General features: G+C 41.6%; 1 protein-coding gene across 5 annotated transcripts in view; it reads right to left on the reverse strand.

The window, feature by feature from the left end:
- piezo1 (piezo type mechanosensitive ion channel component 1 (Er blood group)) overlaps window positions 1-24,879 on the reverse strand; it is a 312,347-nt gene that overhangs the window by 66,983 nt on the left and 220,485 nt on the right. For all 5 annotated transcript variants that reach the window (XM_063067069.1, XM_063067071.1, XM_063067068.1 and 2 more), the window contains exons 14-24: window positions 20,045-20,220; window positions 19,365-19,513; window positions 17,784-17,957; window positions 16,862-16,894; window positions 14,896-14,996; window positions 14,051-14,211; window positions 11,462-11,638; window positions 10,792-10,917; window positions 9,121-9,321; window positions 8,239-8,443; window positions 5,598-5,702 (exon numbers count right to left, since the gene is read on the reverse strand). In XM_063067069.1, the coding sequence (XP_062923139.1) occupies window positions 5,598-5,702; window positions 8,239-8,443; window positions 9,121-9,321; window positions 10,792-10,917; window positions 11,462-11,638; window positions 14,051-14,211; window positions 14,896-14,996; window positions 16,862-16,894; window positions 17,784-17,957; window positions 19,365-19,513; window positions 20,045-20,220 (1,608 nt within the window). The remainder of the gene's footprint in view (window positions 1-5,597; window positions 5,703-8,238; window positions 8,444-9,120; window positions 9,322-10,791; window positions 10,918-11,461; window positions 11,639-14,050; window positions 14,212-14,895; window positions 14,997-16,861; window positions 16,895-17,783; window positions 17,958-19,364; window positions 19,514-20,044; window positions 20,221-24,879) is intronic.

Genomic DNA, 24,879 nt, shown 5'->3' on the forward strand with positions numbered 1-24,879 from the left:
AGAGCAAAGCAGAATGGAAGCTGACTCCACGCACTTCTTTCCCTTTCAACCTCTTCTTCGCCTCAACACAAAACGATCCTCCTACCAATGTAGCATCAATCTCCCAGCTTGGAGACAATTCACACTTTTCCATTTCTATCCAAGTGAAAAGGCTACTTACTAAATATGGAGAATGGGAATGATTACAAGAACTGATCACAGTGGATGACTCCCATAGATAGCTTTGTGCTACAAGGACTATGCCACCACTTTTCCCTGTGACGGCTCAGTGCATCCACCTGTGGGTTATACAGTAGAGGTACGATGCTTGGTTCTCTGCTCTGAATGTTGTGATGCTTTTGACCTACTTGGATTTGAGGCCTAAGAGTGCCCTAAGAAAGCCTTTTCCATTTACCCCTGAAGGGACAGACATCCATGTATGAAGCACTATTCAAAGTACAGGGTTAACAGGTAATGTGGAAGTGTGGAAGGCCAGTGCCCACTTGCTCTTTCATTACTTCTCTTCCCTGGCTCACCTGCTCCTCCCCATTGGTACAGGGTGAAAGCTGTCCAGGGTTAGCCTGTTACACCATCACTATACAGCCCGCAAGGACACATTGCCTTAAATTTTGCTTCCGAATCCAGAATCCATCAAGCTGCATATCTGGTGCTCCTTTTAAATAGTGAAGTTAAAAAACAATGAGTGTGCGATGTTACTGAATCCACTCCAGCACGACTTGGAAAACTCCTATATTATATGGCATTGCAGTGGCTAGATCTTGTACTTCCCATGGCTTTCACATCACCCTCTCCCACCTCATAACACGTCAGGCATTGGAAGTCCAGCCCATATGGCACTAAAGCAAGGATGTTAAGTCCAACACTGATAAACTACCGGCTCAGACCCAGCAGAAATATCCCTTCCAAATCTCAGCGCCAGGGACCAGGGACAACCCTAAGGCTTTGGACAGGCTACAGTGGAGAATAACTGGATGAGTTCCAGAGCAGAAGATGACAGTTATGTGAACAGGCCTGGAAATTTGGAGCTCTTAGAGAAGGGAAGACTGAGATAAGATTTGGCAGGATTGTTTAAGCTACGAAGAGTTTATAGTAAGTTTCCAATGACTAGGTTCATTCGCCAGAAGAGACAATTAGGAGGAGATAACAATTCAGGTTTTCGGGTTAACAGGAGGCAAATGGAACTTTATACTTTGCTCCCAAAAGGGCCAGCAGCCAGGGCCATAGAATTCTGCAATTCCATCAGTCCATTTGCAGGTCAGATCATGAATAAAAGCTGAAGGAGAGTAAAAATTCTCCTGTATTTTCCTGATTGCAGGAAACCTGAACTAAAGCAGAGAACTCTGGAAGGTTACAGTCGAGCAGACAGCAACAATGGAAAGAAAAACAGAACTCAGGCCTGTTACATTCCCCAGGAAGGCTATCGAGCTGCGGTATCAGCTCTGTTCCTCTTGTTGATGTTGCCTGTTTTGTAAGTACATTGGCTGCAGAATAAAGGGCAATAATACGTAGGGTAATAAATGCAGACGTACAAGCTGAGACAGTGACACAACGTTCACAATAAGGGTTATTCACAACAAGAATGGAGTAGCAACTCTCTTTCCAATAAATAAGAGCACAGCCAGCAGGCAAGGTGGATGGTCTCCATGAGCACAAGATGTAATGGATTAACAAATAAAGAAGATATCTTTCATTTTTAAAACATATTTGTGTTAATTATTGTAAACAAGGGCACGCTTGTAACTGTTTTCAAAAGTGCCTCAAGTCCATCGAAAAGGTAAAGACAAAGGCTGAATGTCTTGTTCCACACAGGATTGGGCACCAATGTAACACAGCAGTTAGTGTGGCTGCCTTGCAGCTCCAGACTTGGGTTCAGTACTGACCACGTGTTGTGTGAGGGGTGTGCTCATGCTGGGCTCTCTGCTCTCTTGCCACATCTAGAAGATATGACAGTAGGTTAAACGGATACTATGAAGTGCAGGGAGACAGCAGGCAAACAGAGTGGGGAGCTGCTGGGGGGGGGGAGAGAGAGAGTGAGAGTGAGAGAGTGAGGGAGAGAATGTATGTGTGAGAGAGAGAGAGGGAGAGAGGGAGAATGAGAGAGTGAGAAAATGTGTGTGTGTGTGAGAGAGAGAGAGAAAATAAGTTGCAGGACTTCGGCAGGATAAGCTGTGGCGAGTAGTAATGACGTGATTGTTCAGTTGGGAACTGGGTGGACTTGAGGGACTGAAACACAAGTCACCTTACAAACATCAAACGTGAGAACTTGCAATGCAAGTTCATTTCATAAATCTTATAACTGTTAAATCTCCAACTCATTTCAGACACATTGCTGGATTGACATTAAATTTCAAAAAAAGGGGAAAAATCATTAAATGCAAGAAGTTTCCTCTGTTTCATCTTTCTGAAATGAAGCTCTGTTTCACCTTCTGAGAGGGTTATATAATGAACTTGTGTAGCATGTTCAAGTCCCTCATCAACACAATGTTCTTGTATCTGACAGATTCCAGAGAGCCACCAATGGAGGCAGCTAAATTGCTCAAGGAGTCGGATTACTCTGGGAATATAAACAATCATACACTTTAGTGATAAGAGAAAGAAACGGATAGGTTGGCTCCTAAACCTCCCTGAATCGCATAAGCTTTTTTTCTGGCTCACAAAACAAAGTGGGCCGATGGTTGAAAGTCCATCAGCTACCATTGGGGAAAATAGGGAAAAGGGAAAATTAAAGGGAAATAAAATGATAAAATGACAGAAACAGCACGCCAAACTGCATGTCAAAAGAGGAATCAGTTACATTTTAAATCCCTGATCTTTTATCAGAATTAGGTAAAAATTATTAAGTGTCTTGCGAGCAAATCCAGTATTAGTCATTAAACTCCTTAAATCACTTAATTCCGAATTTATAGCACCAATATTAAATTGTTTATATACTCTCTTAAGCACTTCAGTTATTTGAACTGCCTAAGCTGCATTTAATCAGGGAGGCTGGATTCTGCCAGACTTTTAAAAAGTTGTACAAGGCAAAAGGAAGTTCTGAACTCCCCAAATACCTCAGGATGAGGCTCAAGAGGAACGCTAAATGTCTGATACATGCACAATGAATTGATACCCAAGAAGTCCCACAATCCATCAGCTTTTTTATAGCTTGCTCTCGTTCCTTACACTTTTTATGTTTGCATAGGCAGCCTGTGTCACCCATGACTTGTGTACCAGAGGATTTTAAGAGAAATTATTTCCAGAAACAACTGGTACTCAGAGGACGCAGATTCAAGATAACTGGCAAAATAAACTGTTCGGAGAAACTACTTATTTTAAATCTAGATTTATGATCTGGCACGCAACACCTGACAGGATGAAGGAAAAAGATATCACAATTATTAATGCAACTAATTAAATTGCACAAAATTAGGGATGTGGAGCTAGGCAGTTTATCAGTAGCAGTTTACCATTAAAATGTTACATAATGATCTGTATAAGTACTAAATAAGGCTAAATCAATAATCCATTCCTACTTTAGTGTTCCTTTTCAGTAATGTAATATTTGTAAGAAAAAGAGTTGAAAATAAAAAGAAGCTCAGTTCTCTTCTTACAATTTCTAAAGTTAGGAACAGTGGAAATATTCTTTGTTGATACATGACTGCGAGCTGAAATTAATATTTATGAATGTCTACTGATAAGAATCTAATACTGCCAAGCCTTGATTTATATCCCAAAAGCGAGCATGTCCAGCGCAGTGCACAAAGACCAGGGTATGTTTCTGATGGGATATTTCTTTCCAAAATTTGGCACAGGCATGCTGACTGAATGGTCTTCTTCTGTGGTAAATGATTCAATTGAAGTCACTGCTGTTTACCAGAGGCCTAGAAATTCAAAAACATTACTCTTGTGCTCTATGTATAGAACATAGAATAGTAAATCACAGTACAGGCCCTTCGGCCCACAATGTTGTGCTGACTCTCAAACCCTGCCTCCCATATAACCCCCCACCTTAAATTCCTCCATATACCTGTCTAGTAGTCTCTTAAACTTCACTAGTGTATCTGCCTCCACCACTGACTCAGGCAGTGCATTCCATGCACCAACCACTCTCTGAGTAAAAAACCTTCCTCTAATATCCTCCTTGAATTTCCCACCCCTTACCTTAAAGCCATGTCCTCTTGTATTGAGCAGTGGTGCCCTGGGGAAGAGGTGCTGGCTATCCACTGTATCTATTCCTCTTAATATCTTGTATACCTCTATCATGTCTCCTCTCATCCTCCTTCTCTCCAAAGAGTAAAGCCCTAGCTCCCTTATCTCTGATCATAATCCATACTCTCTAAACCAGGCAGCATCCTGGTAAATCTCCTCTGTACCCTTTCCAATGCTTCCACATCCTTCCTATAGTGATGCGACCAGAACTGGGCACAGTACTCCAAGTGTGGCCTAACCAGAGTGTTATAGAGCTGCATCATTACATCGCAACTCTTAAACTCTATCCCTTGACTTATAAAACTAACACTCCATAAGCTTTCTTAACTACTCTATCTACCTGTGAGGCAACTTTCAGGGGTCTGTGGACATGTACCCCCAGCTCCCTCTGCTCCCCCACACTACCAAGTATCCTGCCATTTACTTTGTACTCGGCCTTGGAGTTTGTCCTTCCAAAGTGTATGTCATGGAAATTAATCAGAAAAACATTTAGCACTCATATATTTGCTCTGCATTCTCAGTGCATACCATACAGATCACTGGACATGGAGAATCAAGTGGAAATCTTGTTACATGTCACGTGCAATTTCATTTTTGTGCAAACGGAACTTGAAAACAGCAAAGGCTTCAAAAAATTGAAGCAATTGCTGGGCTGAATCCTTTTAGAGCATTATTTAGCAGAGGCCCCACTTTCTAAGCACTGCAGGCATCCACCAATTTGGTAAGAGCATAAGACACAGGAGCAGAATTAGGCCATCTGGCCCATCACAGTTGCTCTGCCATTTCAATTATGGCTGATTTATTTTCCCTCTCAACCTCATTCTCCTGCTTTCTCCCCATTACCTTTGATAACTGAACAAATCAAAAACCTATCGACCTCTGGTTTAAATACACCCAATGAATTGGCCTCCACAGATTCACCAGCCTCTGGATGAAGAAATTCCTTCTCATCTCTGTTCTAAAGAGACACCCTTCTCTTCTGAGGGTTTGCCCTCTAGTACTAGACTCTACTGCTGGAAAATAGTCTCCACATACATTCTGTCTAGACCTTGCACAGGCTTCTGTAAATATTCCTTCAAGCTGATTGGTGTTGATGCCCTTGGCCATCTCAACAGTCTTCCTCCACCCAACCCAATGGCTCTTGTCCAACCTCCTGACCGTCATTGTTAGCTGCGTGACCACCTTCACAATCAGCTATTCCCCATTTGTTTCCCCGCCCAAACCCGTCAATGATCAACTCCCCGCTAGACCCCAATGACTGACCTAAACCAAAACTATTACCCTATTTGTGAACATCTCAGTTTACTACCCTGCACCCTTTTCCCTACACGTTATGACCCTAGTCTTGAGGAGGAAATACAAATCTCTGTAGCTGGTGCTTCTAAAATCAAACATTGATGCATACTTACAGAAAAGATGTGTGGAACTAGGGGCAGCCACAAAGTCAGGAAGATAGAACCATTTAATGAAGCTGGAGTGAATGGTAATGGAGGATGGCCATCTCCATGGGTAATCTGTGAAGGATTAATGAAATATTCTGTTTACTCTCTTAAAATAATTTAACGTTCAGGGCTGACATTTGCAAAACTAAAGGTTTTCTAAACCTCCGATATCCACCAACCCGCACTCAATCACAATCGGGCCCAAAAACATCTGCCAGTCATCCTTAAGGAATTTAGCATGGCTAATCACAATCTCAGAGCACAGCTGCTTCATATTCAGTATGATGTGGTTAAAGGTCAAGGTTGCTCAAAAAATTACTTTGGTATGAAACCATTCGGGCCAGGAGAAGCAGGGTGCTCCTCTGAACCAAAAAGGCTTCTCTGGCCTTCTAAGTCTTGGCTTTACCACTCCTGCCCAGGGCTGGATCTTTATCCAGATTCTCTACGGGACACTAACTTCTTGATGAGCTTTATTCCTCTGGGTTTTAGATCCAGTGCTTGCCTTGCTGGGAGATTCGGGCTGGACTATTCAAATGACAGACACAAACAAAATAACACATTCAATTACCTCGGCAGTGAACGTGAAAATAAAATAGTATGACAGTTTAGCAGAAGGCAAGGACATCAATCTCTCTCTTTGTTTCAATATTACCACATCACTTCCTGCTGAAAACACTGAGGAGCTGAGAATGCATTTTCAGCAGACTGATCTGTATTATTTTCTCAGGAGATCAGAATTTTTTGGGTGTTAATGCTATCACAATGTTGAAGGTTGTGCACAGTTCTTTATTTTAAGAGGGGTAGTGTGGAAGCTTAATTATCCTCAAAGCTGCTGTAGAATTTGGGTCTCAGTTTCACTTAAAAGAGGCAAACCACCGTGGATAGGTTTAGCTTCAGAACCCTGGCACCAGTGTTTCATTCACATGATGCTCAGTGAGAAATTGAATGGACAGAATCACACGGTAACAAGACCAACTTTCCTTCCATTAAAGGAAATAACAAAAAAATGAGCTTAGTGGCTTGGTATCTGGTTTTTTACCGAGAAAAATCTTTGATTTCTATCTTCCAACACCCAATCAGAGAGAGTTTTCACAGGCGGTGGTTGCTGGTTCAACAGCTGTGCCTGCCATTCTGATGTTCAGAATCTGGTGAAATTTATAGCTCATGAGAACAGCCTTAGCAGAGGCCAGACGGCCAGCATTCTATTCTCATTCTCATTCAGGAACATATAACACATTGTTTTAAATGGAAGTCTGTGCTCCTTGCCGCATGCACTTCCAAGTCTGCACCCCATGCCACATGAACTTCCAAACCTGGCATAATCAAGCTCAGATAAGTTCACTGGGTCACAGAGGAACTGTCAATTATGTAAAAATTTTCAATTTAGTGAGAGAGCTCCTAGTTAGGTGAAACGGAGACTCCTCTTTCTCCCTTATTAGGGAGAGAGAGAGAGCCTGTGGTATGTCAAATACTGGGTGAACAAGTAGTCTTTGGAGTACTGCAAACCTGTATCTTTGCTGTTGCTTTGCTCACACTTGAGTGCTCAGTGGTGGGTGCTGATGCTTATTTTTTGCCGGTGGGGGGAGGAAGGATCATTGCTTGCTGCTGCTTACGTGCAGGGGGGAGGGGAGCTGGGGGGGACTTTGAGGTTCTAACTTTTAACTGTCATTCATTCTTTGGGGCACTCCTCTGTTTTTGTGGATGGTTGCAAAGAAAAAGCATTTCAGATGTATAGTGTATACATTTCTTTGACATTAAGTGTACCTTTGAAACCTTTGAGACCTCTAATGTGGCAGATAATCAAGATGGTGTATATTTAATTATGTCGTACCTGATTTTTGTGTCCTATATCAAAGAGTATTTAAACTAAATCAAAATTCCAAACTTAATGCCTACTTCTCAATGTAACAGAATTCAAAAATCATAACTAAATCCAGACAAACTGGATTCAGACTTGGGAAAACACTAAGGGCATTCCACACTTTGCAATAGTCTGTAATTACAACCGAACATGCCATAGCTGTGAGATCTCCATGTCCACCCAACTCTGTGCATCTTACTGGAATTTAAAAGTGTCACAGCTCATGTAAAACTAGAGAGGCATGGATGGTCTGGCTTGACCTTTAGCTCCATAAACAGCTGCATGCAACAGTACTGGTTAGTTGTGCGATTGAATCCTAGGACAAAGATCACACAACAAGCAGAATGTTGCACAGCCTTTTGAAGTGCATCACTGTCAAGATTAAAGCAGCCCACTAAACTGCAGTTCCTCCCCCCGAAGCAGTCTATGTTTCCATACCAGCAACTCACCAAGGCTCCTTCAAGAGCTCCTCCCAAACCCATGATGCCCACCTCCACAGAGAGTCATGGAGAACCAATCCCTGCATATTGCCCTCCAAGTCGGAAACCATCATGACTTTATCAACAACTGGTCAAACACTTGGAGCCTCCTAACAGTACATTGAGGGAGCCTTCATCACTCAGACCAGCGTAATTCAAAAAAAAACTACTTCTCAGGGGCCTTTAACAATTCATATTAAGTGCTGGCCTTGCCAACCACACCCACATCCCACCTGCAATAGAGGGAAAATAGGGAAGAACTCAATACCTAGACAGAGAGCTGGAGGAATTCCCAGACACAAGAGGTACTGGTACATCAGGAAAAGGGATAGGAAGAGGCAGTACTTGGGCCAAAGCCTGGCAATTGCCTGCCGTTTACGTCGGGTCACAATGGCAATCAACCAGCTGGCATGAATTATTGCGAGAAAGTTCATCCGCTGCCCAATCACATTAACCGTCATTAAGAGGCAAACCTGGGAGAAAGAACATACAGAAATAAATCACTCAAGGCAAGCACAAGAAGCTGTAATTCAGATTTAAAGTAGATATCTCGGACAGAAGCACAATTTTTATTTGACTTTGAGAGTGTGTATTTTGACATGTGACACGTTGACTTGGGACACAACATTTAAAATTAAAATCATGATCTTACTAAATTACAAACAACTTGATTATATCAAAAGGGTCTGTTGTGCCCATTAGCTCTCTAATCTAACAATTAAATTCTCACTGGTACAGCTGAACCCTTCCTTTTGACGAAGATTTATGTTTTGCCATGTCCTGATGACACATACATAATGGTGTCAAGAAGACAGTTCAACAAACGTTGACAGCCAAGTCAAAGTGCCGGAATCGGTAAATATTGTAGGTCAATTTTTGGTTGAAGAAGAACTTAAAATAATAATGTTAAAGACATGGCTGATTTTCTCTAATAGAATTATACAGCAAAACAACAGGCCCTTCTGCTCATTAGATCCATCCTGACCTTTTTTGCCCATCTATACTAAACCCATTTGCCGGCATTTGATTTTTCATTGACTAACCCATCTTAGCTGCTTCTTTAAGTGATCAATGAAACGTAGGATACTATTAGTGATGAAGTAAAAGTATGCTGTTGACATGTGAACTTAGTTGGTAGCATTTCACTTGCCTCCACACCAAACTTGTAGAAGAAGAAATTGCTGAAATATTTAGCACAGCTGACAATGCTTTCATCCAGGTGCTGCCAAGTGACTTCTGGAAAGATGGTGCCAGTGGTGGGTGGGGGCAGCTGGTTGTGCTTGCGGAAGTGTTCCTGGTGCCGGTACACAGTTATCTCAAAAATGAGCAACATTAGCAGAAGAAGATGATTCTAGATGAGGCGGAAAATGAGATGCAAATAAGTTATTTCTGTGAGCCACTGAAAGCAAAATGACCAAACTCCTGGAGGTACAAATTCACCTGGACAATTTCTCACAGTTCTCTTCCCCCCCTGCCCCCTTAGGAGGTGCAGAACTTGTCCCTACCCCTCCTTCCCTCACCACCATCCATGAACCCAAATGGTCCTTCCACGTCAAGCAGCGATTCGGCTGCATCTTCCCAAACTTGGCCTATTTCAATTGGTACTCACAATTAGCCCCCCCCCATACAGTAGCAAGATGAAGCGTGGGCAAGGGAATTGTTGTGTAGAGCTTATAGATGTGCGTCCTTTCAACTCTCCTGCTCATTGTCATACCACCCTGTCTGTCCTATGCTTTCTCTACTGCCATAATGAGTCTAAATGCAAACTACAGAACGCACCTCACCGGGTTCCCAGCCTGGGATCCCCGGACCCCTCGGTTAATGGTAAGGCTCCTGACATTAAAAAAGACTTGGGGACTTCTGTACTAGGGAGACATTAAACCCAATAGTATGAACAATGTACTTTCCAATTCCGTTCTCACGGTGTTCCTTCCCACTCCCGCAGATCTATCCGCGCACTCTGCCTTTGTTCAATTTTCCGTACCTCCCTGCCCCCTGCCCCGCCCATTACTCAGAACTATTAACTCTCCCACATACTTCCTATATCTACCTGAGATCGTTTTCCTTGGTTCACCTTTGTTATCCTCTCTTCACCTGGCACTACCTGCCTATTTTTTTCTTCTTTTCTTACGTGTCCACCTCTGTCTCATCACACCCCTTTCTCTCCCAGCTCCACCTGCAGCAGTCCCCCTCTGCCAACCCAGCTGGCTCCAATGTTCAGGCTGGTCTCATTTGGCCAGACAAGCAAATCCACTAGAGCAGGTCTGTGCCTGGCTATTCTGTAGAGTGGCTCATCTCCTGATTGCCCAGACCCTCCTCATCATCTACAAGATGATTGATACTGCCTATGCTTTTGATTGGCATTTCCTGAGCATTAAAGTTTTCTAACTTCTACAAATTATACCTGTGGTAGGTACTCATTACATTGAGGCTTTTTCAACAGAAAGCCCAATTTTCCAGCAGTAAACTGTACTCTCCACCAAGGAGACAATAACTACAATAACTTGATATCACCATCACAAAACATTTCTCTCCAGCTTGCAACCATCCTGAGCCAAATACTCTATCCAACAGCAGTTACAGCGGGCACGTGTCATCAACAACATATGATTGATTCACTAACACCTTCTAAGAGATAGTAGGAAAGAGGTGGAAAAACCATTTCTCAAATTAATGCAATGAACACCCTGCAGGGTGTAACATGCCATAGTGTAAAGCTAAAATGACCTCAGAACGCTAAAAGAGTTTATTATGGGTCAGAGATATTAAAGACAACATTCCCACTCTTCTTCCCTAATTGGCACATGCTTTGATGACTCACTTGCAGATAAGCAAGAACGGGAAATTCTTTTCTGAATCCAAACCAGTTGGCTGGGTCCACGGGCCCTTTATACAGTGCAGAATGTACGATTTCATCCGGATTTAGATTAGTCTCATTTGGAAAAATCTGGAGAAAAAATATTTCCACATATCAGTCTAACTCATGCACAAATTAAACAAGAATTGTGGCACTTGCACATTAAGAATAACTTAGATAAAATAAATATTACAAGCTTTAAGAGATGGAGCAAGGCAGAAGGAAATGAGACAAGGGTAAAAGGAAACAGAATATTTTTAGAAGGTCTGTGGAATCAGGAGTAGATTAAAAAACAATGTCAGTGTCAAATAAATCAGTCCTAACAGCATTTATATTTATAATCACAAGCATGAATTGTGAAGTATTACTTCATTACAAGCAACATCCTTGACCCAAAAATTGCCACAAAAGCACTTTGAACCGACCTCATTAAGGACCATTACCCAGCTCAGTGAATAAGTTACCATGAGTCCATTAAACATTCCTGGGACGAGAATGCCGACAGAGATTAACAAATTGTGCCAATTTGTACTTTGTCTATTCTCACAGAGATAAAACCTGGACATTGCTGAGCCTTTTCCTATGACTAACAGAGCACTGTTATCTAGACACATCAAATGCACAAACTTCCTACCGCAGTGCAGTTGCTGGAATACTCTACTGGGTTTACAATCTTCAGCTGATACAGCATTTTACAGACAACTATGATGCAGACCCACAGGGTAGAAATGCAGGAAGCCATTGGACGGAACTTGCTGAAGGGCATCGCAAACGCCCAGAGGATGATGAAGAGAAAGTTCGTGACGGATGGCTTGAAAACAAATTGAGAACAATTAGGCAAACGCACTTGGTTCTCCTGAATCCAACCTGTCTGAGAAATAGACTTTGTTAAGTTACTGATCCAATTCCCTTGACATAACAGTGGCACCATTGTGAGGATAAAATAATGAAGGAAGTGCTTGAGGGTAGTGTGAACAACTAGAGGTTGCTCTACAGGTTGGTACTAATAACACAGTTAGAATAAAGGACGATGTCCTGCAGAATGTGTATGAGGGAGTTAGGTAGGAAATTAAAATGCAGGACTTCAAGACTAATGATTTCCTGATAACTCTCAGTAAGACATGCTAGTGAGTCCTGGAACAGACTGACCAGATGAATGTGTGGCTGAGGTGCTGGGGCAGGGGTCAGGGATTCAGGTTCTTGGATCACTGGGATCTCCACTGAGGTAGAGGCGATCTGTACAAGAGGGATGGGTTACACTTGAACCAAAGGGGGACCAATATCCCAATGGGGAATTTCGCTGTTGCCACAAGGAGAGTTTAAACCTAATAGGCAAGGGGGGTGAGACTCGAGAGAGTGAAGGCGGTGAGAAGACAAGGGTGCATGCAGCAACTAAAGACCACAAGTAAGCCTGGCTATCAGGCTTACTATAAAAGGGCAGGTAGGACAATTCCTTTCAATTGCTTCTATTTCAATGCAGGTAGATTAATAGACAAGGCAGACGAACTGAGGGCATGGATTGCTTCTTGGGACTGAGATATCGTGGCCATAACAAAAACGTGGCAGAGAGAAGATCAGGACTGGAAGCTCAACATTCCAGGATACTGATGCTTTAGGTTTGACAGAGGAACAGGTCAGAGTGGAGGAGCGTTGCCTTTTCACTAAGGGAGCACTTCACAGCAGTGTTGAGAGGCATTACTCTTGGGGGATCATCTGATGATGCCATTTGTGTAGAACATAGAAATAAGAAGGGGATGGTCACCTTGGTAGCAAGGACAGGCCAGGGAACTATAAGCTGGTGAGCCTAACTTCAATTGTAGGAAAGTTACTAAAGATACTGAGTGATATTTCAATAGTCAAGGCCCGATCAGGAATAGTCAGTATGGTTTTCTGTGCAGTTGGTCATGTCTGATGAATTTTTTGGAGTTTTTTGAAGAGATAACTGAGTGGATGGATGAAGGTAGGGTAGAAGATGTTGCCTATAGGGACTTTAGTAAGGCCTTTGACAAGATCCCACATGCCAGGCTGATTGGGAAAGTTAGGCCACCTGGGATTCAGGGGGAGCCAGCCAGATGGATTCAGAATTGTCTGCTGATAGGAAGCAGACAATGATGGTTGCAGCACAATTCTCCTTCTGGAGACCTGTAGCTAATGGGATCAGTGTTACGACCTTATTGTTCATTATTTATGCAAATGATTTGGATATGAAAGTGATTGACAAGTTTGCTGATGATATTAAACTGGGAGATCTTGTTGATAGTGAAGCAGGTTACAAGGAAGTGCAAAGAGATTTTGATCATTTAGGCAGATGGGCCGAAGAATGGCAAATAGGTGGGCATTGACAAGTGTTATACAACATAGGGACCTGGGAGTCCAAGTGCACAGATCACTGAAGACAGCCATGCAAGCAAAGTGGTGAAGAAGGTGTTTAGCATGCTGGCCTTTATGAGTCAGGATGTTGAGTTTAGGAGTAGGGACATTACGTGGCAGTTGGTGAGGTCGCACCCGGAGTACTGCGGACAGATTTAGTCACTGTGTTATTGGAAAAGCATTGTCAAACTGGGGAGGCTGCAGAAGAGGTTTACAAGGATGGCACCCGAACCAGAGGGGCCTAAGTTACAGAGAGAGGTGGGCTACGCTGGACCTCTATTCCCTACAGTGTCTCATAGAGATTTAGGTTTGTAAAATCATGAGGGGTATGGACAAGGTGGACAGTCCTTTCCCCAGGGCTGGTGAGTCCAAAACTAGAGGGCACAAATATAAAGTAGGAGGGAATGGTTTTAAAAGAGATCCAAGGGGTAGATTCTTTGCACAGAGAGTGAGTACCCTGGAAGAAGCAGCTTGAGGAATTGGTTGGGGGAGGTACAGTTGCAACACTTAACAGGTATTTGGATAAACACATGGAGGGGAAGGGCTTGGAGGGTTATGGGCTGAATGTGGGGAACTGGCAGTAGCAGGGTGGATGCTGTGGCTAGCATGGACCTGTTGGGCAGAATGGCCTGTTTCTGTATTACTCCTTGACTAAACAGCATAGATTGATGTGAAATTTAATGAAGGAAGTTAAATTCATCATAATCTCTCACCACTGTCACAATAATCAAAAACAATCAATCAATTTACAAGAGCACATATAGTGATCATTTTAGATTTACCTGCATGAAAGAGACAAAGTTTACTGATGTGACTTAATTCTCAATCTGACAAATTACTCAGAGATTCTTACCTCTCTCAATGCGACCCACACACTGAACAGGGCCACAAATTTCATCACGTGCAATTCAAGGAGCCTCCAAATTATCACTTGGATGCAATTCAGGATCTTGGAGAATCTCAGGAAAAGTACAAGGAGGCGGTCAATCACTAAGCCCCACTTATTGCAAACAACTGCAACAAAGGAATGAGAAAATGTTTGGCAGGCCACCTTGATATCAAAACTACAGCATGAGCAATAAAAGATAAATTACTGCAACATCAAACTATTAATTCATATCAATTGATATCAAAACTACAGCATGAGCAATAAAAGATAAGTTACTGCAACATCAAACTATTAATTCAGCTTCTCACATACTTAAAAACAAGCATAAGTCATGGACACTGAATCTTGAAGCATTCCACAATTAACTCCAAATCCAATCTCATACAAACATTAATTTGTACATAAATGAATGCAATATTTTAGAGATATGCTCCTGTCTAACATGAAACAGGTGTGGGAACATAGAGCTAACAGGAATGTGAAGACTTGCCAAGTTAATTCCAGTATTTATTTCTTTCCTGTCCACCAACCAACCGGAGGGGATGACCACTGCCTCATGTTAAAACCACAAGTAACTATAACTCACCCACATGAGTACATTTGCCATTTAGCTTTCTAATGCTGAGCATGCAAGATAATTTTTCAGATTGTGACAAGGCAGTCAAATCATTTAATTCTTTTAAAAGTCAAATAGCAGATTTTTGTTCTTCAGCCAGTTGCTGACTCATTTCACCACAGGAGATCCAATGATTAAATTTGAAAGGGGATTCAAACAGGAGTGGAAAATTGGTGCAAATATAAAAACGTACTTTCCCCTTCAAGCTTGCTCCCTTCCGCTGGCGGGTGATCATCCTTCTCACGGTCTGTGCCTTCGGCTGCCCCATTCTTAAGGAGTTCGGTAGCAGCTGCTCTGTGTTGCAAGTGGACAAAGGACAAAATTACATTGAAATATATCTGACTTGGAGTTATATCCTTTCATTTTGACATTTGTTACTGCACAAACAAATTAATCCACCAGATAGTCTTCTTTTCTCCCCACAAACATCGTGCGTATATGAACAGATGATGTCAAAGTAAGATGACCATATTTGTACTAATTAAAGGCTTGCCATTTACCTCCCTCATTCTGTTGTATATATCAAACCTTCTGCAGTATATTAATGATCCGCAAAGAGGGAAGGAGACATCCTAATCCACGTTCACCCTCAAGATTGTTTTCTTTTTATAAAAACCTTCATCCTCAGTGCCAGAGAAAAACTACAGAAATGGCACAGAGGAATGTATATGATTAAAAGTTGGGATTATTTTATATGACTGCCCTATTGAGCATTATTATTGATTTATTTATGGCAGAGGATGAAACAAAATTGTAATCCTTCACGTGTGACTCAATCCACTCGGATTTCAGAAATCCCTAAACTACAAGGACTCAAAGGAACTATGGTGAATGCAGGGAAGAATTGCTGAGATATAAGTTTAGTCATGATGATATTAAGTGGCAGATACAATAGACCAAAATATTGTTGACCTTGACATTTAATGCCTTTCATTCAATAACAAAAAAAGAGAAGCAGAATATTTTGTTAAATGGGGAGAGATTAGCTGGTGCTGACATTCAAAGGGGAGAAGCAACACACACGAAATGGTGGAGGAACTCAGCAGGTCAGGTGGTATCTATGGGAATGAATAAACAGTCGATCTTTCCGGCCAGGACCTTTCTTCAAGACTTCCAAAAGTCAACATGCAAGTGAAGCAAGTGATTAGCAGAGGAAATGACATGTTAACCTTTAATATTCATTATTATTTATTATACTCCAATATCACTTGATTACAGGAGTAAGGAAATTATGCTGCAGAGTACAACTCTTCAGTGAGTCTTTACCTGAAGTGCTGTGTGAGAATTTTGCTCCCCTTTTTAAGAAAGGGTATATTTACCATAGAGAGAGCACAGCAAAGATTCACTATACTGAATCACTATAAATGATTTGCTGTATGAGGACAGATGGTGTAGATTGGACCTGTATTCTCTAGGCTTTAGGAGATTGGCGAGTTTCGATGAGATCTCCTCAAAAGGATTGTTCCTATATCCCTTGAGTCCCTCAATGCTCCAAAATTCGATCAATCTTTGATGTATATTAATGCTGAGCTTCCAGAGTCAATTGGAGTACAGGTTGGCACTGGATAATAAATGGGTTCCATTTTTACATGTCCTTAAGTTAATTTTTTCCGTAATTCAAAAAAAGACACAAATATCACTTAACACATTAATCATACCTCCAAAGTTTTGTAATGAGTGGCTCATAAGACCAATGAGAAGGAACAATTACTCAGAGTGGAAGAGAGGAAGAGGAAACCAGCTAGCCCTGTGTTGCAGAAATAACATTTCCACGTAGCAAGTGCAGTTTTACCAAACCAGACAGCTCTGCAATTCAATGCAACCGCATAAAATAATAACTCTTAAAAATACTATTAGAAGTTGCCACAGTGGGCTGGCCATATTATGAAAGTTTCGGGTTAGCATCTGTTGGCAGATCACAGCTGCATTTCGTACAAAAATTGGAAGAAAGAACAATAACAAAATGGAGCAACTCTGAGCCGTTATACAGCTTGGTGCAACTGAAAACAGAAGACAGATCACCTGTAACCATCAGAAGATTACATACCCACTCCTGTGATACACGTGGAATGACAGACTAACTGCCAAACTGAAAATATTACACAAAATAAATAGCATTGAGGCAAAATTGATTTAAAAAATAGAATAATGGAACTTACTCATCAGAACGTGCTGCTAAATTTTCCTTTAGCCTGTATGTGAAAGAAAACAGACAATGGGAATGGGTAAGTGTTGCTAGATTTATTTGTTGAGATACAACTTGGAATAGGCCTTTCCGACCCTTCGAGCCACACCACCCAACAAAGCCCGATTTAACCCAAGCCTAATCACAGGACAATTTACAATGACCAATTCACCTACCATCTGGTGCGACTTTTGACTGTGGGAGCAAACCAAAGCACCCGGAGGAAACCCACGCAGTCACGGGGAGAAGGTACGAAGTCCTTACAGGCAGTGGTGGGAAATTGTGTAATTGCATGGGAAAGAAAAATCTGTGGATGTGATGCATGTGGCTAACCTACCCACACATGGCTAACCTATCTGTCAATGCTCTTAATACTGGCTTAAGGGTACAATATCAGGGCTGATTTTATCATTTATTTTTTGGCGGAAGATGTGCAGGAAGGCAGTTATATTCTCCAAACTGTCATTTTCCCGCACAACGTAACGTCAAACACTCACTGATTACACTACTTGAGTACATCTCAGATTAAATGTAAACTCCCAGAAAGCCACAGACAGGTTTCACCATCATGTTAAGAAGTTAATTGACCCCTTGAAACAAAGTTTGATTGTAACTCCAGAGGAATACACAGGTTCCTGGGTTTGAAAGCCCAGCTGTACTGCACAGGTTTGTAGGAACACACTTCTAACACTAAGGCAGGAACTAGAGGTGTGGAGACAAATGAACCTAAAATTAGTCTGTGCTTCACTTTATAGTCAATGAAGCAGAGTCCGCCAGATCTGAAGAGCGTTATCTCTTGTTGGCGTTAATGATGAAGCATTCTTAGACAAGTTTATTCACTTACGATCTGCATTAATTGTTTTTGGATGATCAAATCAGATGCATACAAATCCTACCGGTGCAATGGGCCTTTTCCTTTAGTGGGGATGTGCTCCAGGTCAGTTATCTGCATGAAATGGCGATGGAAGTAGTGCAGGTGTAGAATACAGGACAGCAGGAAAAAGGCAGGGATCAGGATGCTGGAGAAGAGCTCAGTGACTCCGAATTTCTCCAGTCCAATATCCCCTAACCTAGATCATCAAAAGAAAAACATTTATACAGACTAAATACATTGAAAAGTTCCTCAATGACAAAATGCCTTCTCTATCCATCTTGTTTTCTGACATAAATAGAAGCCTTTTATCTATTACATTTACCACACAAAAAAAAACATCAGGACTTTAAGAAGATTCAAGGCTTAGTGGCTATTGCATCTAAACCACTGGACATGATTAAACTGCCCTCCCTAGATCACCAGCACTCTTTCCAATGCTCCTGCATCCAAAGCTGCTCATTCTGTTGTCACCGGAGGGGTTTTGGACACTAACACCAAAATCTCGATCTGCATTAAGGAATAAAATCAGCTGGCTGACGAATTAGCAACAGTTTCTTGACGCACTGCTTTCTGCTTGTCTTAGGTATGAAATTACTCAGCCCGTCACAGGCTTGACAGCATATGGACCGGAGGGCTCCAGATTCCAATTAGGAAAGTGGTATACAACACCCTTAATTTCTTCTCTCAATCAAAGAATGTGGGCACTTCCCTGTGTGGAGGCACAGCCACTGTGCATCTCTACAGTATTTTACAGTCAACAGCATTGCTTAGGGTCATAAACCAAGCAAAATAGGGTCAATAGATTTCCTTCCCCCAAAAAATGTTAGTTTTCTGGTCTGTTACTGATGCTAGGTTTTCGTTTTGGATGAATTTAAATTTTATTGATGTTGCAGTTAAATCATGCCTCCAGATTACAAGTTCAGTAATTCAACTAATATCCTAACTCTAGTGACAATTTTTAAATTCCATATTTTAAAATACAGATCAATTTTGTTTTAAACTGCATGTGATGGAAGTGTTTTTTAAGTTTAAGTTTAAGTTTAAGTTTAAAAGGTTGCTGTAATTCCTTTCTCAGCTTCAAAAGAGGAAGACAAACTGTCAAAGGGCTTGCACAGACATGGTGAACCGAATGGCCCTGTGCTGGGTCCCATGAATAACTCCACTCTTATGCCATTCGCTTTTCTAAGCACCTTATTCAGAAAGGATCAACACTTAACCTTTTGGGTTTTGTTTAGGAAAACACTGGCCAAGTTTTCATATGCTATTGAGAATCTCTTTTTTTAAATAAAATTGCAGTGACAGAGGACATGAAATACAGTTCAAATAAACTTTAAAAAAAAATACATTTTTTAATAACACAAATAAAATGCTGGAGGAACTCAGCAAGTCAGGCAGCACCCATGGATAGGAATAAACAATTGACGTTTCAGTACAAGACCTTTCATCGGGAATCCCTTATAATCTATTAACTTTTCTCACTGTGTGCCAACAGCTCACAGAAAACCAAGTTCACTAATGTTTCAATATTTCTAACATGTATTAGTTCAACAGCAAATCCAATCATAATACAGATTAATTTTGCCAGAATTAAAATGGCACATACTGTTTCTCTGTAAATCCAGTAAAGTTCATCCAGTAATGAGGAAAGTCATCAAACTGAAAAGTGTAAACTGAAATGAGAACCAGCATTGTGTAGGCAACAACCAGCCACAAGAACAGCCTCAGCAACTTGCGCCACAGGAAGTAACAGGCCTAGCAAAGTGAACAACAAGAATAAAACATTAGCAAAAGGCAGCATGAGAAAGTAGAGGAACAGCCTGAAATAGTACGTTATTACAACACTTCTTTCCCCCGAGGGATTTGTAGCCACTGACAAAGTCAGGATTTACTGTTCATCATTAATTGTCCTTTAACCCGAGTGGTTGCCACTCCACATCAGAAGCCACACTGATGCACTTGGAGTCACACCTAGGTCATAGCAGGTAAGGATGGCAGATTTTCTTCCATATATGACTCTGGAGAACGAGGCAGGATTTTTACAGCAGTGGTTTTAAATGAACAGATCACAGAGTTATCCCATTTAATCTCCTCTCAGACCCAATCCAATCAGAAGCAAGCACATCAGACTTCATCTGAACCTGCCTACCAAGACACACAATTAATCAAGCCTTATATATATATATTCATAACTAAGTATACTTTTAAATAGCTCTCATTACTAAAAATGATTTCTAATAGGGTATAGTCTGTTCTTGTTGTTGATTAGTTTTACTGGTTTCTCACCTGATAGAATGAAAGGCAAAGGAGGAAGAGGAACATATAAACAATTTTATAGACGACTATTCTTCCAGTGAAACTGACAACGAAGAACATCCCTCCACAAATGTAAATCCAGTACTTGGCATAGAAACTCATAATTAGTTCCCCAAGTGCTTTCAAAACGTCATTTTTCTCCCGGTCTGTAACAAGAATAAAGATATACAATAGACATGTAAAAACTGCAAAAATCAATGCTTCTGCGTGTCAGATTTTAACTGGAAAAAAAGTGAAACTTTCCTTTAGAATACATAAGTTAGAATGCAGTCAAATTCTAACGCCAATGGTCAAACTCTTCTCCAAATCTACCTTTCACTGAGAGGAGGGATTTTGTTTGTTGAACCATGTTCTCTCTTTTCTGATCATACCATGCTGCATAAAAAATTTACAGTTTGGACAAAAAGAAATGTATTAATTATAGCAGATGTCAGTCTGTGTGAACACAGTCACATTCCTATTCAAGCATCAGAGCTACATAACATCTCTCTCAATGTGACCATGTGAGATAGATTAGGTTCACTTGACTCCTGGTGCTAGAAGCTATTATTTACCTAACTCACTGGCGACTCCCAATATCTGTAACTGAAAGGTACATCAGAATCTTTGACATTATGTTCCATGGTAGCCTATAATATATGCATTTATATTTCCTCTTCTAACTTTGGATCATTTAGCAATTAACTTTCCTAAAAGAAATTAGCTGAATTTACTGCACTTCAAACCTGGCCTGTCTCGGAGGTAGTGAAGAGTTGACCTTGTCGCTGTGAGGCTGGAACTACAGAAAGGCCAAACAAGTCAAGGATGGATAGCAAATTTCCTTCTCTGAAGGAACAAAGAATTTAACTATTCCAGCTTTACTAATTTACAGTATTTAATGGAATTTTAACTCCTTGGATTCTTCGATGGATTCATAAGAAACGTAAGAAATAGGAGCAGGAGTAGGCCATCCGGCCCATCGAGCCTGCCCTGCCATTCAATAAGATCATGGCTGATCTGTCCATAAATTCAGCTCCATCTACCTGCCTATTCCCCATAACCCTTAATTCCCTTACTATGTAAAAACCTATCTAACTGTTTCTTAAATATATTTAGTGAAGGAGCCTCAACTGCTTCCCTGGGCAGAGAATTCCAGATTCACCACTCTCTGGGAAAAACAGTTTCTCCTCATCTCCATCCTAAATCTTCTCTCCTAAATCTTGAAGCAATGTCCCCTAGTTCTAGTCTCACCTACCAATGGAAACAACTTTCCTACTTCTGTCTTATATATCCATTTCAAAATTTTGTATGTTTCGATAATATCCCCTCTCATTCTTCTGAATTCCAGAGAGTTTAGTCCCAGGCGACTCAATCTCTCCTCATAAGTTAACCCCTTCATCTCTGGACTCAACCTGGTGAACCTCCTCTGCACTGCCTCCAAAGCCAGTATATCCTTCCTCAAGTATGGAGACCAGAACTGCACACAGTACTCCAGGTGCGGCCTCACCAGTACCCTGTATAGTTGCAGCATGACCTCCCTGCTCTTGAATTCAATCCCTTCAGCAATGAAGGCCAACATTCCGTTTGCCTTCTTAATAACCTGTTGTACCTGCAAGCCAAGCTTTTGTGATTCATGCACAAGCACTCCCAAGTCCCTCTGCACAACAGCATGCTGCAATATTTCACCATTTAAATAATAATCTGCTCTTCTATTATTCTTTCTAAAGTGGATGATCTCACATTTACCAATGTTGCATTCTATCTGCCAGACCTTGGTCCACTCACTTAACCTATCTATATCCCTCTGTAGACTCTCCACATCCTCTGTACAATTTGCTTTTCCACTCAGTTTAGTGTCATCAGCAAATTTTGCTATGCTACACTCAGTACCCTCTTCCAAATCATCATTGTAAATGGTATCATCATTGTAAATGGTAAACAGCTGCAGGCCCAGCACCGACCCCTGCGGCACTCCACTCACCACTGACTGCCGACCAGAGAAACACCCATTTATACCAACTCTCTGCCTTCTATTAATTAACCAATCCACTATCCATGCCAATACACTTCCTCTGACTCCATGCATCCGTATCTTATTTATAAGTCTCTTGTGCAGCACCTTATCGAACGTCTTCTGGAAATCCAAGTTTACGACATCCATCTGGTCCCCTCTATCCACTGCACTCACTATGTCCTCAAAGAACTCCAGTAAGTTTGTCAAACAGGACCTGTCCTTTCTGAATCCATGCTGCGTCCGTCTAATGGAACCACTCCTTTTTAAATGTTTTGCTATTTCTTCCTTAATGACAGATTTAAGCATTTTCCTGACTACAGATGTTAAGTTAACTGGCCTATAGTTGCCTGTCTTTTGCCTACATCCTTTTTTAAAAAGTGGTGTGACATTTTCTGTCTTCCAATCCGTCGAGACCTGCCCAGAGTCTAGAGAATTTTGGTAAATAATTACCAATGCATCTACGATAATCTTCGCCAATTCCCTCAGCACCCTGGGATGTATCCCATCAGGACCAGGGGACTTATCTACCTTTAGGCCAGGGGTGTCAAACTCATTTCAGGTCATGGACCGGATTGGACAAAATGCGACTTCATGCGGGCCGGATCAGTTGTGTGCACGCGTGCTCCCACAGCTTTCGTTGCCTTCATTTTTTCAACCTGCTCTCATGTGTCTCAGTCTCTGCTATAACTACAAAGTGATTCACTTTATGAATTTCATTTCTTATGAAGGAGATTGCCTAGCAAGCATTATTTTTATGATTGGTATTAACTTACAGTCGTAGACTACAAGGAAGTTGTGATGAGAGAGAGAGAAAAAAAGATGCTATTTTGGCTAAGATTGTTTTGGGAGCCACACCCTTTCCATTAATAAACCATTTGAAATCGAACATTAGCAGACACAAATGTAGACCTAACGAAACAAATTGTGAATGTAGGCTACACGACTGCACCTAATTTTTATTAGCCTGCTTCCAGCAATCAAACTCAGACAGTGAACGCAGTCAGCCTCTAATTTTTATTGAAGTGATCACACTTACAATAATAGAATAGTCAGAAAATGAATGAATTACAATATTATGACACTCAATATTTCAAAGTGCATTTTGCTTACATGTCACAGTGCATCGAACAGTGTCACTCATTTTTCACTTGCTGCTTCCAGATACCTGACATCTCTTGGCTTTAACCAGCCTGTCAACATCAGGGACCAGTTTCTGGGCAGTTGTGATTTTCATAATGTCATTTAGATGTCTGTGTGTCAGCTGTGAGTGCAGTTTGCATTTGTTAATGTTCATTATGGAGAACGCCTGCTCACAGAGATATGTTGTCCCGAATGTGCAAAGGATCTTTGAGGCAAAGTCTGTCATCTTGGGGTACATCGGTCCCAGGTATTGATAGAGTGAGTCCAGACCCACAGTCTCAAATTTATATTTCAAAGCCGAGTTTCACTGAATTTCAATTAGTTCCATTTGGAGTTCCTCCAGCACATCTGACACTGCGTTGACGGCAAACGGCGAGCAAAATAGTGAGAATTCCTTCTCGAGCTGAGTGAAGACTTGGAAACGATTCTGAAACTCACTTTTCAGCCGTGATATTTTATCCTTGTCCCTGTCCATGTTGTCATTATTCCCATGAGGGACATGCACAGACTGCAAAGAGGGGAAACGGGCTGGGTTGCTCCGGGACAGTTGCATCTCCCACAGGCCTAATTTAATTTGAAAGGCACGAATGCTGTCGTAGTCTTCCGTAACAAGTTTGTTGCGGCCTTGCATGTAAACATTAAGCACATTTAAGTGCTCTGTTATAACCATCAAAAATGTAAGATCATGAAGCCAGTCTGGGTCATCCAACTCTGCCACTGGCTTCCCTTTCTCGTTCATGAATAGTCCAATTTCCGCACGTAATTGAAAAAAATGTTTGAGCACAATCCCTCTGCTCAACCAGCGGACCTCAGTGTGGTAGGGTAGGCCGTGTCCAATATTACTTTCGGATAAAAGAGTGTCAAATTGCCGATGGTTGAGCCCCTTGGTTCTAATAAAATTAACCATTTTGATTACTACATCCATAACATTGTCCATTTTCAGGCTCCTGCTACATAACGCCTCTCGGTGTGTAATACAATGAAAATTCCAGAATTGCTGTTCCGGATTCTCTGTCTGAACTTTCTCTCTGAGTTTCGCAACAACACCTGCCTTTTTCCTGACCATGGACAGTGCGCCATCTGTTGCTACGCCGACAGCGTGACTCCAGTCAACCCCCAGTCTGTCCAAGGCCTTGACGAGGCTGGAGAAAACGTCGTTTGCTGTTGTGGTGTTTGTCATGGGCACCATCTCCACAAACTCCTCGGTGACGGTCAAAGACGCATCAACACCACGAATAAATATTCCCAATTGAGCTACATCAGTCATGTCGGTGCTCTCATCAATTGCAATAGAGAAGGCAACAAATGACTTCACTTTGTCTTTTAGTTGACTGTTCATATCTCCTGCAAGGTCCCCGATTCTCTCTGCCACAGTATTTCTTGACAAGCTGATATTACCAAAAGCCTGTCTCTTCTCAGGGCACACCAGCCCAGCCGCCGTCAGCATCCATGCTTTGATGAATTCCCCCTCTGACTATGGCTTTGACACAGCAGCTATTTTGTTGGCAATAATATGACTGGCCTTGACAGCTCCATCATGAGTTTCTTGACTTTTGGTGAACACTGATTTCAGAGCTGCTTCAAGCTCGTTTACCTTTTGTGTTCTGAGTCATCCTGCGTACTTGTCATATTTTTCTCTGTGTGATGTCTCATAGTGTCGTTTGATATTGTA

This window comes from Mobula hypostoma, chromosome 14 (genome assembly GCF_963921235.1).
Source record: "Mobula hypostoma chromosome 14, sMobHyp1.1, whole genome shotgun sequence".
Taxonomy (NCBI): domain Eukaryota; kingdom Metazoa; phylum Chordata; class Chondrichthyes; order Myliobatiformes; family Myliobatidae; genus Mobula; species Mobula hypostoma.